The sequence below is a fragment of the Hemicordylus capensis genome, chromosome 9 (assembly GCF_027244095.1).
Source record: "Hemicordylus capensis ecotype Gifberg chromosome 9, rHemCap1.1.pri, whole genome shotgun sequence".
NCBI classification, from domain to species: domain Eukaryota; kingdom Metazoa; phylum Chordata; class Lepidosauria; order Squamata; family Cordylidae; genus Hemicordylus; species Hemicordylus capensis.
This window is the reverse complement of record NC_069665.1, coordinates 28,200,945-28,216,924: the sequence shown is the minus strand read 5'-3', so window position 1 is coordinate 28,216,924 and position 15,980 is coordinate 28,200,945. Positions and strand designations below refer to the sequence as shown.

The following is a 15,980-nucleotide window of genomic DNA, read 5'->3' as shown; positions in this document are numbered from 1 at the left end:
CACTGGAGGGGTGCTGTGCTGGGGACAGATAGGGACAGATAGGGCCAGTTGCTCTCCCACTAAAGAGAGTCACCCAGTTCTCCCAGTAAATTTCTCCCAGTAAAGAGAATCACAGCCCCCATCATCCCTCAGCCAGAACCACCAACAAATGGTCCAGCACATACTGAAGTAGCATCTTCTTTGGAAATGGTTTATTGTCTGAATTCCCAATTCACAATCATGTGGTTAAAAAAAGCATAACAAAACACTGAAATAGAATCGAGAAAATAATCACAGAGGCCTCTGCGTGTGTGTGTTTGCACAGGAAAAGAGTTTATAAAAGCAGTCTACTCTAGATATCTTCTATATGAATTCTACTGCATGGGTTACTGTAGCTATTGGAGACCAGTTTTCTTTCTCTTTTGAAAACCCAACAAGTCTCTTAACAAGAGCAGCCTGAATTAATCAAGTTTTTCCCTTTGTTGGGGCAGGTTAAAACCTTTTCCGAGAATCATCACAAACAAGGAAGTTTTGCTTTATGCCGAGTTATGTCGCTTACTGTCTGAGCAAGTGGCCCCCACTAAATGGAATGAAATTCCTTAACTCGGGGTTCTGAAACTTGGGTCCCCAGATGTTGTTGGACTACAGTTCTCATCATCTCCTGCCACAATGGGGAAGATGGAAGTGGTAGTCCAACAACATCTGGGGACCCAAGTTTCAGAACCCTGCCTGAATGAGATACTGTAGCCCATCAGACCAATTTAAAATCATGGGGAAACCTTGCCCATATTGACTTCCAAGCCCTGGTGATGTAATTGCCTGTGCATTCAAGCCATGCACACGGTTCAGCTTTTTTTGGTGCAAAATGCCAACAAAATGTTGCTTTCATAGCAGCAGCATGATTAAAGCCTGCCTGCATCTATGATAGTAGACACTCCAGAAGTCAACATAGGCTGGGTCTTTCCCATGACCACCTGGTGCTGGCGGCCATGACAGTTGGTTCCCACATGACTCAAAATGGGTTGACATTGGACGTGAGGCAAAGCTGTCATGTCATTGCTTCAACACACCCCAAAGTCCTAATTTTCAAAGAGAAAAATGATTGGAATGAAACAAATATCAGATTCAGAGAGAGTCACGCTTTCCCCTCAGGACGACATTTGAGGCCTACAGGCTTCATGAGGCCTCCTCAACTGGCCCACTAGGGCTGCACCCTCCAAACCATGGCAATGCCTTTCTCTTTTGCTTCTGGTCGCAACTGAAATCCCAGTCTGGGAATCCTTTTTGTTTAAAGAAATGATACTACAGATGCACACACAAGCAATATGTTTTAAAAAATAGTTGCCGCCTGTGCAGTGTCTGAAAGGAACAGGCTGTATGTGATTGCCAGCAGAGTTAGAAGGGGGATTCAAGGCCACAGGATGGGACTAGCCCAATGGACAATCTAAGTAACACTGAGGTACATGTATGACCCGCAGGAGCGAAATCTGGTAATCTTTTAGGACAAATACACATTAAGCCAATCCAGAGTCACCGAGGGCCCTTGTGAAAGACCCCTAAGTGTGACTGTTCACATACTTGCCTTTCTGTAGGTTGGCAAACAGACCATCCATTAAAGTTTCAATGGACGCCAATTGTCTGGTAATACTAGGGATCGTAAATACTTCTTTGGGGGCAGGATTTCGTAATAAAGCTATAAGCACAGGCTGAGAAAAAAAGCCCCCAAATCATGAGCTCCCTGACAGAAGCAATGGGACTATAATTATGCAGTAGAAATGTTAAAGAGTAAATAGCACGCTATATGACAAGTTACAGGCTAGGTATTAACAAAATATGTCATCATAAAAAAAGCACGCACACACACATATATAAAAGCCACTCCCCAAAATCTTTTTTTAAAAACTCCCTTTGTCTGGACTGGGATGAGAGGGTTTTCTGGCCTTCTAGTGTCTGAGTGTTGGCCTTTAAAGCCTCGTAGAATGAAACAGTAGTACATGTGTACGAAGCGAAGGTATTCTCCGACAGACACAGATGGACCATTCAGCCCAGCGGAAGGGCCCTGATACAACAGGGGGCAAGCCCTCAACTGTTTGTTTTCAGTAACTGACCTAATTACTAAAGTTGCAATTAACAGGCCGGTTTCAGGACCCATCCGGAATCCGAACCTGGAGGAGACCCAACGCTGGAGGAGGAGCACACCCCAGCTGAGACCCCTTGCCCCAACGATGGCCTCCTTGATCCCACAGATTCGGAGCAGCCAAAGTTTGTCATTCCCCTAGAACTCATACGCCCCCCGCCCCCGGGGCTCCTATCCTGTCTACAGAGCCCCCGCTCTCACCCTTGGGACCCCAGGAGCAGAGACAACATCATTCACGGGCTGAACTCCATCACCAAATATGTGTTAGTGAGCAATTTGCCATGCTGGACCCGGATACAGACCATCTGTTACTGGAATTGTTCTAAAGGAACAGCCCTTTCAAGTTTAGGGGCCCATTTCAGATGTCCCAAATGCGGCTTGTAATACTCAGGGTTGTTGCAGATGGGACGCAAGACACTCATTCTTCCACTTCGTGTCCTTTCCTCTGGCTTGATGATGAAGCAAGACATTGTCTGGGTTAAACGCGTACCTCCAACTTGTAGCTACATCTGGCAAATGAGACCCCAATAAAGGGTCTTTGATGTTCCGCAGCAGAAGCAACTTCATTTCAGCTTTTAGGACAGCCTCCTGCTTTTCTCCTTTGTGTTCAAATAGATGATTTGCCCGTCCTCAGCTGCCATATTCAAAGTTGATCGCTTTATTATCTTGAATGGACTTGATACTGTGAGAGCATGGTAGTCCCAGGAAGGAGAGAAGCCACATCTGTAGGGCATAATGGTTAGTCAACAGCAAAATATCCAGCTCACACTCGGACTACAGTAGATGAATTCATCACAGGATATCCCTCTGCCCTACTGAAGAAGAAACCTTCATTGTATCTTTCCCGATAGAAAGACTGTTCTCAACATTAGAAAAAGAAGGCGAAAAAGATAAAGTAGAGGTTTTATATTCCTTCTCCAAGACTGATCTGCCCCCCCGGTTTTTCATCTCTCTTGATCCTGATGCCGCTTCGTTTTCGACTTTTTCTTTTTATCATCCGATCTGGGTTTGAGGGCACAGACGCAAGCGGAAACCCCGGCAATGGCTTTCGGAAGATCCGTCCCTTTTTGCCACTTGTTCTTCTCTTTGTCGTACACCTGGACAGTTCTGGAGAAGACGGTATCTTCCCAGCTGTAACCGCCAAGGATATAGATCCTTCCTTCCCACACAGCCACACCAGATTCACTGTTGGCTTGCAACAAAGACGATACCCTGGTCCACTGATTGCATTGTGGACTGTAGGACTCCACGCCCAAAATGTCAAAGCGGGTCATCGTTTCCAGGTAGTCGTCACTGCCACCAATGGAGTAAATGTTTTCCTCCAAGGTGCACATGCTGTGCCACCCCCGAGCAGTGATCATTGGCCTCTTCTCTTCCCACACATCTGTGCGGTAATCATAGCAGAGCAGATTTTTACGATAAGGGCCAATCTGATAATCGTGGCCACCCGAGATATAAACAAATTCATTGTGGACTGCACCAGCATGCCCGTACGTAAACCTAGAGTAGAAAAGAAGGTAGATATCATCAATTGTGGAGTACTTACAGAGGAGGGTTGAAGCTTTTTGCAAATCTCACTCAAGAAATTTATTTTTTGTGGCCTACAGGGTATTGTCTGGTCATTTCTGGATTTCTCGGCATGGTGGACTGAGTTCTTATTTACAAATGGATGGTCTGGAACTGACCATCTGGCCCGAGGCCACAATGATGTCTGTGCAAACACGTAAAGCAGGATGCTGTAGTCCACAACACATTGGCTGGATCTAAAGGGCCATCTTATGAGCCTGATCTTATGCGTTAAGAGCATTGGTTAAGGCCTTTCTCCACATTTTCTGCCTGCTGATTTCAGACATTACTCAACCCCTGCCTAGGAACATAGGAGGAAGCTGCCATATCCTGAGTCAGACCATTGGTCTATCTAGCTCAGTATTGTCTTCACAGATTGGCAGCGGCTTCTCCAAGGTTGCAGGCAGGAATCTCTCTCAGCCCTCTCTTGGTAATGCTGTTACCAGGGAGAGAACTTGGAACCTTCTACTCTTCCCAGAGCGGCTCCATCCCTTGAGGGGAATATCGTACAGTGCTCACACTTCTAGTCTAGCTTTGACTACCAATCAATCTGTCCTATTGATTTTTCTCTTGCTGCCTTGATATTTGAGCCCTGCTCATTTTGGACCACATACTTGCTTGTCATGACCCCAACCATGAGCAAGAGCCAGGATCTGATGTGGAGAAGCCAGGCAAATCTCCATCACCAAAATCAGTTGCCAAAGCAGAGGGCCCCGACCCCCATGGCAAGGATGAACCAGCCAATGAAGAGTCCCAGAAACCTGCATGTGGACTCCCAGGGATGGTTCCCCCTGAGCCAGACTCACTCAAAGGCTTAGACCCAAACACAGCAGAAAACATTTGCCCTTCAGTGGCTTCTCTCTGACATAGGCAATGCACCAAGAGACAGGGGGTTCAAAGATGGTAGTTCTCATCTCCAGACCTGGTTGCTGCTCTTTAAGGAGCCACACTCTGCAATGGAGAAATGGAGTCTGCAGGAAGTAGTCAGAGCCGAGACACCTCAAAGGGGCCAGTTGGAGCTGGAATGCTATTGGGACAACTTGCTCCTTTAGAGCTCTCCAGGGTCCTGCAGAGCTGCTTTGCCTTGGCTTATACAGGAAACCAGGAGTGGGCCATACATCTGGCTCATTTGATCTGGCAGCCAACTTCCCCCACATCCGGGAATCCGCCTGAAGCCTAACATCCCGGGATGATTGTTCACATGACCATTTTGAAGTGGGTAGGGGCCCAGCCGGGATGTTACCCTGTATGCAGCACACGATCAACATCTTTGCTGCGCTCCACCAACTGTTGCTGAAATCGGCCGTTTCAAGTCCTGCCCCTGACGGAAGATCCTCCAAGGGCGAGGGTGCATGCCAGAAGACTGCATGTCATAAGTGGTTGTCCTCCACTGGTCATGAAGAAGCAGGAGGCAGACATAATCCTGCAGATGCTGTTCTGGCTTCAGGGGCACAGAGTGTGCTTTGAAGGCTAATGCATCCATGGACGGTGGCTGCTGTGAGGGTGTGCCAGGTGCTGATAGCCCAGACAGGAGTGGCACACAGGTTCTTAAGACCAGACAATCGGGTCATGAGGGCTCTGCTCTCTTCTACTCTCAGTAAAAAGCTGGGAATAGAATCTGGGCAATCCTGCCATGAGCAACCAGGGATCCCGACAATCATGCAAATCTGGATAGCCCACCTCCTGCCCCAGTTTCAATGGTGGCGTGAACCTGCCTACTTCTTAACAAGTTCGGACAGTTACCTGGGTAAGCCTGCAACGTATGACCACGCATCTTTCTCGGGGCTGTAGATCTCAACGGATGAGAGCGCCCCGTTTTCATTCCTCCCACCAATAGCCACCAGCATGTCCTTGATGGCTGCCAGATAGAAGTCCACCCGACGTTGCCTCATGGAGGCAAGCTGGAAAAGAAAACCCAAACCAACATGAGTGGCCACCCAGCATATCATATTCAGCAGCTGAACTGGCTCCCAGTCCGTTGCCGGGCCCAATTCAAAGTCCTGGCTTTAACCTTTGGAGCCCTAAACAGCTTGGGAGCAGCTGACCCGAGAGAGCGCCTTGCCCCACATGTCCCAACCCAGAGGATCTGTTCTGTGCGCCCCTGCCAAACGAAGTGAGGTGGCTGGCTACTAGGGAGAGGGCCTTTTCAGTGGTGGAACACCGCCGTTTATGGGGCAGCCTCCCCAGTGAGGTTCACCCGGCACTATCACTTGGTTCTTTTGAGACCTTTTTGTCCACTCAGCCCTTTCAAAATAGGTTTTTAAAACAGGATATTTGTGTATTGTATTTTGCAAGGCCTGAAGCAAGGGGACGCTGCCGTGCTGGGGGCCAGCCCTGCTCTCAAAACCAGCTTTGGAAGTGCACGCAGAGCAGGAAGGAGGGAACGCTGCAGCAGCCTCCTCGCCTCTCCTTGTGCTTCTTGCAAGCCGTGAGGAAAGGTGCTCCTTGGAAAGCTTGCAAAGGTCAGATCATTCCCTAAGAGCTGCTCCTATGAGAACATTGGGACATAGGAAGCTGCCATAGACTGAGTCAGACCTTTGGTCCATCTAGCTCAGTATTGTCTACACAGACTGGCAGCGGCTTCTCCAAGTTTGCAGGCAGGAGTCTCTCTCAGCCCTGTCTTGGAGAGGCCACAAGGGAGGAAACTGGGAACCTTCTGCTCTTCCCAGAATGGCTCCATCCCCTGAGTGGAATCTCTTACAGAGCTCACACATCAAGTCTCCCATTCATGTGCAACCAGGACAGACCCTGCTTAGCAAAGGGGGCAATTCATGTTTGCTGCTACAAGACCAGCTCTCCTCCCGAAGGTCAGCAGGGGGCATCTGGCTTTCCAGCTGGTGTCCCAAAAACCTGCTGCCTGAAGTGACTGCCTCACCTTGCCTCAGTGAGTATATTTGTATACTGCCTCAAACTGATGTCTTTGGGCGGTTGGGCCACCCCTGCCTGCCGACAACCTTCACTCCTCCAGCTCCACGACCCTCAGCCATCCAAACATCTCAGCCCTTTCTCCCTCGCCTCCCTTTATGCCTTGAGTATCTGCTCTGCTAACTGAGCAGAGGCGCGTTTTTAAAGTGGTGATTCTCTTATATTTAGCAGGGGGAGAGCAACTGGCCCTATCCATCCCCAGCACAGCACCCCTCCAGCGGCTGTTGCTGCTGTCTATCTTATTTCTCTTTTTTAGATTGGGAGCCTTTGGGGGACAGGGAGCCATGTTATTTATTTATATCTATGTAAACCGCTTTGGGAACTTTTGTTGGAAAGCTGTATTGAGCTGCTTCTGGGTGACACCTCCTCTCTTATTTCCTTCCAACCCCTTCTTAAAGCCCACGTTCCCCAGTAAAGCCTTGGCACACACCCTTAGGTCCCGTTCTCTACTGCAATTAACCTCAAGTATTTGTACTTCAAAACACTTGCATCGTTTCTCCCTGCTTACCCCGCTCCATCCATTTCCTTCTGTTGTTTCCCCTGTGTTTAAATATAGATTGTAAATATTGTGTTTAACTATAGATGCCCTGTGTTTAAATATAGACAAAGGATCTGTCTTCTCATTCTTTGAACAGCACCATGAACATGGATAGCATTATGTAAGTAAGTGTATACACACACACACACACACACACACACTCACTCACTCACTCATTCAAACGTGCACACACACACACACACACACACACACACACACACACACACACCCATGTTTACCTGAATAGAAGACAACTCTGAATTTAAGACACCCCCCTTTCAAAATAGAGATTAAATATAGGTTAGTATGCCCGTATTTACCTTAAAAGAAGAAGGCTCCGAATTTAAGACAACCCTCCAAATTCTAACATCGAGGAACTTGGGGGGGAAACAAGTCTTCGATTTAGGTAAATATGGCATTAGATACAAAAATACAAGGTTAAAGAGAGAGAGAGAGATGTATATCACAGCTCAAGCCTCACCTTTATCCACTGGTTACACCGAGGGTCATACCTATATAGAAGATTAGACGCCGCATCCCCACCATTGTCTCGTGAAAAGCTCCCTCCTGCGATAAAGATGAAGCCCCCAAGCACCGCGACGCAGTGATGGCTTCGCCTGGCTGGGAGCGGCGTTTCCCTCACCCACTGTCCCACTTTGGTGTCCAGAAAGCAAGTATCGTCACTTAACTCCAGGCAATGTTCTGAGACTTCCCCGCCTACGAAGAGCAGCTTCTCTTCGTTGGTCCGGAGAGCGGTCCTTGTGTTCTGATGGACTGGCTGAGCTGCGACGTTGTTGTGATAGTTGACAGCTTCTTCGACGAAGCCCTCGCAGTTCGTTTCTTTCGGGAGGAGCGAGCAGATGGCCGGCTTGACGCGGTGTAGAAGGTCGCTCTTTGGTATCAAGGGAAAGTGAATGTTTTCCAAGACTCGGTAGGCCTCACTTCCCCTTTCCGGATACTGCGTCAGCCACTGCAGGGCGGCTTGCAGTAGGTCGTGCTCACACTGTTGTTGGACGTCGCAGCTGCTGAGGTATTGGCACAGCTTCTGGATGGGAACGTTCTGCAGGAAATCCGGCGTGAAGGACAGAGTGCCAAAGTTCCTCAAGATGAACGAGTCGATGTAGGAGTCCAGGCGCCTGAGGTTGTAGATAGAAGCCAGCTCTTGAAGGTACAGGTAGTTCTCCTCGTTGACCTCGTTCTCCAGGTACTCGCAACAGAAGTCAACCACCTTCCAGATCTGCAGCAGGTGAGACGTTTCCAAAATGTAGTCAATATTTCCACCGTCGAGGGACAAGTCGCAGCCATAAAGAAAGTCCACGATGGCTTTGAGACCAATGTAGGAGGCTCCAAAGAGCTCGACCTCTTTCTGGTAGGCCTCGCGCATGCCAAGGGTGAACATGGAATTGAAGTAGTCACTGCAGACAGCTAAGATATTCCGATGGGCAGGCACTCTCTGCTCATCCACCACCAGAATGATGTCACAGAACAGGCCCTGGTGTCTCTGTTCGTTCAGGCTCTGAAGAACTAGGCTGGAGTGGTCAGCCCATCTGTACACCTAAAAGAAAGACTGGATGTTAAACTGCTGTCTTCTTCTACATGTAGGCCAGTGGGCCCCCAATTAGAGAGTGATCCACTTAACCCAGGGTAGTAAAATCAAGGGGATTTGACTAACCTAAGCCCTGTTCAGGCATCATACACTATACACCCGTACATGTGTTTGTGTGAATGACTGTACCTGTGTTCATTTTAAAAAGTGGACTTGGGTACAGGGCCCTCAAATGTACAGTACGGATAGGAAATGCACTGCTGTACCTGTGGGCTAGTTCAAATGATACTTTCCATGTGGGATTATTTATTTATTTACTTGTTTGTTTGTTTAACATATTTTTATACAGCCCAAAACTTACATCTTACGTACATGTGCAGAGGATTAGATTCCTCTGTGCATGTACAAATGATCATCTGAATTCAAAAACTTATAATCTGTACCCATCATTTAAATACTAGATATAACATAGGATTTAAAATATAGGGTAGTCACTTACACATGATTAGATGATTGTCTGTATTGTTAAGAGGTTAAAAAAAATATCAATACTCCCTTCATGCTAGGGCAAAATCACCTCCAACACTTAGCCAGTCCAGCACCAACACAGCATTTAAAACATACATAACCTAAAGTTTGTTCTATATCCATAAACAAAGCAATGGAAACAGATATAATAGCTGACTAAATAGAAGAGCCATGAAAAAACACTCCCAAGCCCAACACCATCTTGGCTCCTTATTATTGTATCTGATCTTTGGCCGAAATAAAGATTACTACTAAATATGTTAAGTGGTATTTCCACCCTAACCACTGAGTTACATTAATTTTGTAATAAGCTAACTCCAACGGAAGACATTTGTATTACAAACACATGACTGAAATAATTCACTCTACCCGCACTGGTGTATTAGTCTGCATTTGTTCTGTGGTCATAAAAAAAACCCTACAGATATACTAATTGTGCATGAAAAGCATCACTTGAACTAGCCTGCAGTTCAGCGCAGAATAACTGTACCTCTGTACACTGCAAACTCATTGTATGAGTGTTGAACACAACATGTGAACAGGACTCCACAAATCAAGGGTTCTCAAACCTGGGTCCCCAGCAGTATTCCCTCTAAGGCGTGCGCATGGGTGTGTGCTCACAAGTTTTTTGATGTCCACTCAGTTAGCTTTAGATCCCGCTCAGATTAAATTAGGAAGGCCCCACTCTGAATGCACATGTGCACACATTCCCTTAATACGGCTGCCCAGAACAAAACTCATTCTGCACACTGATGAAAAAAATTAGAGGGAACACTGGTCCCCAAATATGGTTAGACTACAACTCCCATCATCTCCAGCCACAATGACCAAAGGTCAAGAGACCACTGCACACCACCACATGTGAAAAACACAGGTCTGCTTTCCACCCATTGCTTAGACACCACTAAATCTCAAGTGAAGCAATTATTGCTGGTCCACTAACACATGCCATTGTATTAAGTCACGATAAACATCTCCAGTACCAACTGGGTATTTCCAGTCTGGCACATATATGAAGCAATGCAGGTACATGCAAAAACCACAGACCTTCGAGGATTCACTTATCTTGTGTGGGCGGGAAATTCTTGCTTTTCTGGCCTCCATTATGGTGTGGGTTGCAGTCCTTGGAGGGTGGAGAAAACAAATAAATAAGCAACCTTACATCAGCCCAGCCATCTCATGTGTATGTGTGCGTCTATGTATATATACGCAGCCATGCACACACGCAGACATAGATGCAATGAGAGAGAGAGAGAGATGACAAATTTTTCAGGGACATCTACTTGAAACAGCATTTCCAAGTAGGCACAGATTAATTGGATTTTAATTTTTCACAGATAGATTATCGTTAAAAAACACATAGCCCGGGGCAAAAAAACAAAGACTGATCTCTCTCTCTCTCTCTCTCTCTCTCACTCTCTCTCTCTCTCTCACACACACACACACACACACACACTGGAGCCTGGGAAGGGCAATTTTGATAGCCTTCAGACTTTAGATATGTCCCTGGCAAGAGGTTTAAAATAAAATTGCTAAGGAGAAATGCAATTCTGTGACTTATCAGTGCTACAAATATTTAACGGTTCAAAACAGTTAAAGCTGAAACATGACATCTCTTCTTGCTAAGAATTTTCAAATGACAGCAGAGGGTGAAAGAGAATTAAGTATCCCTGTATAAACTGAAGGGGAATATGTATTACCCTGCCTCCTATTAAGATAATTGGGGGCAGGTGGTGGGGAAGACAACCCGTTGTGATTGCCACCAGCTGCCCCTTTCTCATCCTTGTGTTTTCTCGGATCCTGAGAGTCTTGACAGCTAAGGCCATTGAAAGAACCTGCAAGTTCCCTTTCTAACGTGGGGTTTGGGGATTTCCACTCCTTCCTAATTGCAAGGGAGTTTTGGGCATCTCAATTCTCTTACATACCTTTGTAATCAGGCCTTTTAGTTTACACGTTTTAAAGATTATATTGAGATCTGAAATTGTTTTAATCATTTCAATGTTTTGTTGTTCTTGGTTGTTTTAAACCGGTTTTAGTGTGTAATCTGCCCAGAGATGCATATATTGAGTGGTATTAAAATATGCAAAATAATAAATAAATTATTCCCTCCCCTGCAAGAACTAAGACCTACTTGGACTAGGTCTGGGGAGACCTGGGTTCAAATCAGCCATGGAGCTCATCTTTGGCCAATCACTATTTTTCAGCCTGGCCTACCTCATGGGGCTGTTGTGAGGGCTAAACAAAAAGAGGGGAGAGCCACCTACGATGTGATGCATTCCTTGGAGGAAGGGATTTCAAATGTCCTAAAAAGCCATGAATAAATAAAACTCGCCCAGCCCCTGCAAGGAGAAAGAAGTCAGGAAGAGATTGCTGCAGAGCGGGGAAGAGGCCGAGAAAGGAAACCCACAAACCTGACCAACTACAATTTTAAAATGCACACCCGATAATTCAAGGCATGGGGAGTTAATTAACTGGGCAAGCCAAGGGTGAATACAGATGATGTGCACTGAAAATGGTTTGAAACCATATTCTATGCCCTGAAAGTAACGCCTGGGAACACAGACAATGTGTGTTGAGAAGACCGCCACCCAGGGTGGCAAACCCTTCAGGATTGGCCTAGGGTCTCCAGAAACGGGTGCCCATCTCCGAGCGACTCTTGAAAGGGGTTCTGGAGATATCCCTATCGTGCCAAACATTGGAGGAAATATCGGGGGGGGGTCCCCAGGAAGAGCTCGGCAACCCTAAACTGGCCTCAGTCTCCAGGTGAGTTTTGAAAGTAGTCCTGGAGATTGTAATCGCTTGATATCCCTCCCACCCACCCCCCCAAAAAATCCGGGGGGTGGGTGGGGGGCTGTTCGTCTGCAAGGACAGCTTCAGCCAGAACTGGCCACCCTGTGCCTACCGCACTTTTTCTTTTGAATGGCTCCGTCATCACCACCCACAGACTGCCCAACCACGCACTGGGTGAGAGGAAGATGCCAGGGTGGGAGGAAGATGCCAGGGCTCGGGAGAGCAGGAGTTTCCCATCATGCCTCACCCCAGGACCTCTGGCCTCAGTTGCCAGCTGTCCCAGGGATGCTCAGGAGCAGGAGGAGGAGGAGGAGGAGGAGAAGGAGTGCAGCTTCTTGCTGTTGCACTTACCACCACCGGGCTCAGGACTGGTGCGGCTGCTGCATCTCTCTCTTCTCTCCCTGCAGCCATGTCTTACCCAGGAAATGCTGCTGGCCGGATTGAAAGGGGAGCACGCCAATGAGAGAGGGAGAGAGAAGCGGGCTGGCCCCTGGGGTGGGATTACCAGCGCAGGCGGCTGCTGCTGCCAAGGAGGCTGGGCAAGCGAGCCAATCACCACACCAGAGACAGCCCCGGATTCAGCAGCAGCAGCTGCCAGTGCAGGCAGCAGAGAGAGGTCAGGGCCCTCTTCTTCCCCAGCATTGACATTCTGCTCAGGCTGCAGGAAGGAAGGAAGGAGGGATAGAAGGAGGGCTGCCTCGCCTGCTGTGTGTGGGGGGGAGATGTCTGGCTTCTTCTTGGCAAGAGGAAAGGGGGTGGGTGGGAGCTGGTGAGTGGGAGGGCTTTGTGTGTGTCGGGGGGGGGCTTGTGGGGAGGAAATGGGAGGGAGGCTTGGGGGGGCAGCCGGGCTTGTGCGAAGGAGCCAGGCCCTCCCTTTGGTGGGTGGGGGGAAAGAAGGGAGGAAGTACCAGAAAATTTAAAAAGCTCTGTTTCCTTGCATCCATATATATTCACCTTAAAGTCTGTCTGTTTTTCTTTCTTTCTTCTCTTCCTCCCGTCTCTTCTCCTTCCCTCCATCCCTCCCTCTTTCTCTTTCTTCTTTCTTTTTCTTCTCTTCCTCCCTTCTCCTCTCCCTCCCTCCCTTTCTTTCTTTCTTTCTTTCTTCTCTTCCTCCCATCTCTTCTCCTCTCCCTCCCTCCCTCTTTCTTTCTTTCTTCTCTTCCTCCCTTCTCCTCTCCCTCCCTCCCTCCCTTTCTTTCTTCTCTTCCTCCCGTCTCTTCTCCTTCCCTCCATCCCTCCCTCTTTCTCTTTCTTCTTTCTTTTTCTTCTCTTCCTCCCTTCTCCTCTCCCTCCCTCCCTTTCTTTCTTTCTTTCTTCTCTTCCTCCCATCTCTTCTCCTCTCCCTCCCTCCCTCTTTCTTTCTTTCTTCTCTTCCTCCCTTCTCCTCTCCCTCCCTCCCTTTCTTTCTTTCTTTCTTCTCTTCCTCCCATCTCTTCTCCTCTCCCTCCCTCCCTCTTTCTTTCTTTTTTTCTTTCTTTCTCCCCGTTGCTTTTGGCTGTTTCTTATCTGTCTTGTTTTACTTTCATATTTACTTTCCCTTCCCTTTTTTTTTTTGTGATTATGCACCCTTTGTGCGTGTGTGTCTGTGTCTGTGTGTGTGTGAGAGAGAGAGAAGGGGGGGGAGATGCTTGTGGATTGGGGAAGTTGGGGGGCAGGCGCTTAGAATAAGCCCTGGATTGTGGCAGAGAAAGGTTGCAATCATAAGCACACCTTCTAGAGAAGAAGGGAAACTAAAGGTAGTTTTTCTAAGCAGAGGCCTTGAGAGTCCATAAGCGACGGGCTAATTTACTCAGGGACTGTCATGTCATGGAGAGACTGATTGATTGATTAAGTGCCGTCAAGTCGGTGTCGACTCTTAGCAACCACATAGATTTTTGACCCAGGTTCAAATCCCCACTTAGCCATGAACCTCACCGTGTGATCTAGGGTCTGGGGCTCTCTGTCAGCCTCACCTACCTCGCAGGGTTGTTGTGATGATCACATGGGCGGCAGAATTGTGTAAACGACACTGTACCATGCTTGGAGAAAGCGCAGGCAAAACTATTATATATATATTTTAATTTTATTTATTTATTTATTGTTACATTTATATACCACCTTTCGTTAAAAGACAACCCCGGCGGTTTACAAAAGTTAAAACATACAATAAAAAGGCAATAAAACATCAAGCTGAAAATATATATAATACAGGCATAAAAACAATACAACAGATAAAAACACACAGAAGCAACAGATAAAAACACACAGAATATATACAATTTTGGGGCCAGTGTGAGTTTCTAGCAGCCAGCCAGAGAGGGAGAAAATCCCCTGCCGGACTTCTGCAGGAGCTCAGGGGCAAGGCTCAATGTTTTCAGGGCCAGTAGCTACTGTATACTTGGGAGTTTCATCTTTGCCTGCACTTTTTGCTGCTGCTGCTGTAGCATCAGTGACTCCCACACAGAGGCCGATCACTTTTCAGACCAGCAGGGGGAGACAGTTGCATCTGAAATGGAATCAAGAAAGGAAAATTCGAGTTTATAATCCAAACAGCAACTGAAGCTCAAGTGTTGTCATCATTCTTTTTCCTGCAATAACTCAAACTCAAGTGATAATCTGGCAATTTGGTTATGGGTCAGGGATTTAAACTGCAATCGAGGACTATAAAGCAAGACATGGGAACATACAGGAAACTGCCTTCTACCAAGTCAGACCCTCGGTCTGTCTAGCTCAGTATTGTCTACACTGACTGGCAGCAGCAGCTTCTCCAAGGTTACAGGCAAGAGTCTTTCCCAGCCCAACCTGGAGATGCTACCAGGGCCTGAACACAGGAAGCTGCCATATAGTGAGTCAAGCCATTGGTCTATCTAGTTCAGTATTGTCTTCACAGACTGGCAGCGGCTTCTCCAAGGTTGCAGGCAGGAATCTCTCTCAGCCCAATCTTGGAGATGCTGCCAGGGAGGGAACTTGGAACCTTCTGCTCTTCCCAGAGCAGCCCCATCCCCTAAGGGGAATATCTTACAATGCTCACACATGTAGGCTCCCATTCAAAAGCCCAAAGCGGTGGACCCTGCTTAGCAAAGTGGACAGTTCATGCTTGCTACCACAAGACCAGCTCTCCTCCCATCACCCTACAACCACAATGGCCGAAGTTTGATGGGATGGTGGGAGTCGCCCAACAACGTCTAGGATCCCTGGAGCCTCTGGTCTAAGGTGTCACAAGAGCCTTTATCTCCCCAGCAATAAAGTAGCTTTTAGGGGAATTCCTTTTCTCATACAGAGGGCTTCTGCAGGCACTGCATGAGAATGATCCTATAAATTCTCCAATAAAGAGCCCTGCTCATAGCCTTACGCTCCTTTCCCTGGGACAATAAACCTTTCTATGGTACCTTCAGCCTTTTGTTCTTTTGTCCCAGCTCCCAAACATGGTTAAGCCTTGTTGTCTGTAGATGGTCTGCAGGGTCACTGTTCAGAGGCGCTCCTCTTCTGAAGAGCAGCTGCTGGGAAAGAAACCACAGAGAGGGCCTGTGTCACTCCCCGCCACTTGCCCTGCCCGCAGGTTTCCTGGAAGCATCTGCTGGCCACTGGTCTGAGCCAGCAGGAGGGCACCAATTAGCCAGATTTGCAAATGAGAGGTGTATCACTTAGCCACAGTGGCTAGATGGAGACTCCATGTACATATACCTCTGGATTTGTTGTTCAGGGGGCAAATCATGGAGTAGAGTTGTTGCCCTGTTCCTCTGTTCCTAGAGGAAGCCAGATGGCCAGTCTGACTGAAACAGCATAACGGGCTAGCAAGACATTTTGCTTAGGAAGCGGCCATATACGGAGTCTGACCCTCGGTCCATCTAGCTCAGGATTGTCTGCACAGTCTGGCAGCATCTCCTTAGGAGAGGAGAGCTGGTCTTGTGGTAGCAAGCATGACTTGTCCCCATAGCTAAGCAGGGTCAGTCCTGGTTGCATATGAATGGGAGACTTGATGTGTGAGCACT

The 15,980-nt window shown here is 47.7% G+C and overlaps 1 protein-coding gene across 1 annotated transcript; it reads right to left on the bottom strand.

Annotated features, from left to right (window-relative positions):
* Positions 1-169: 169 nt before the first annotated feature.
* KLHL36 (kelch like family member 36) lies at positions 170-12,655 on the bottom strand. The gene is made up of 5 exons (XM_053271520.1): positions 12,361-12,655; positions 10,267-10,342; positions 7,627-8,700; positions 5,426-5,583; positions 170-3,616 (listed from the first exon to the last, which is right to left on the bottom strand). The coding sequence occupies exons 2-5, from the start codon at positions 10,321-10,323 to the stop codon at positions 3,061-3,063; spliced, it is 1,845 nt and encodes a 614-aa protein (XP_053127495.1). The 5' UTR covers positions 10,324-10,342; positions 12,361-12,655; the 3' UTR covers positions 170-3,060.
* Between the last annotated feature and the right edge of the window lie 3,325 nt (positions 12,656-15,980).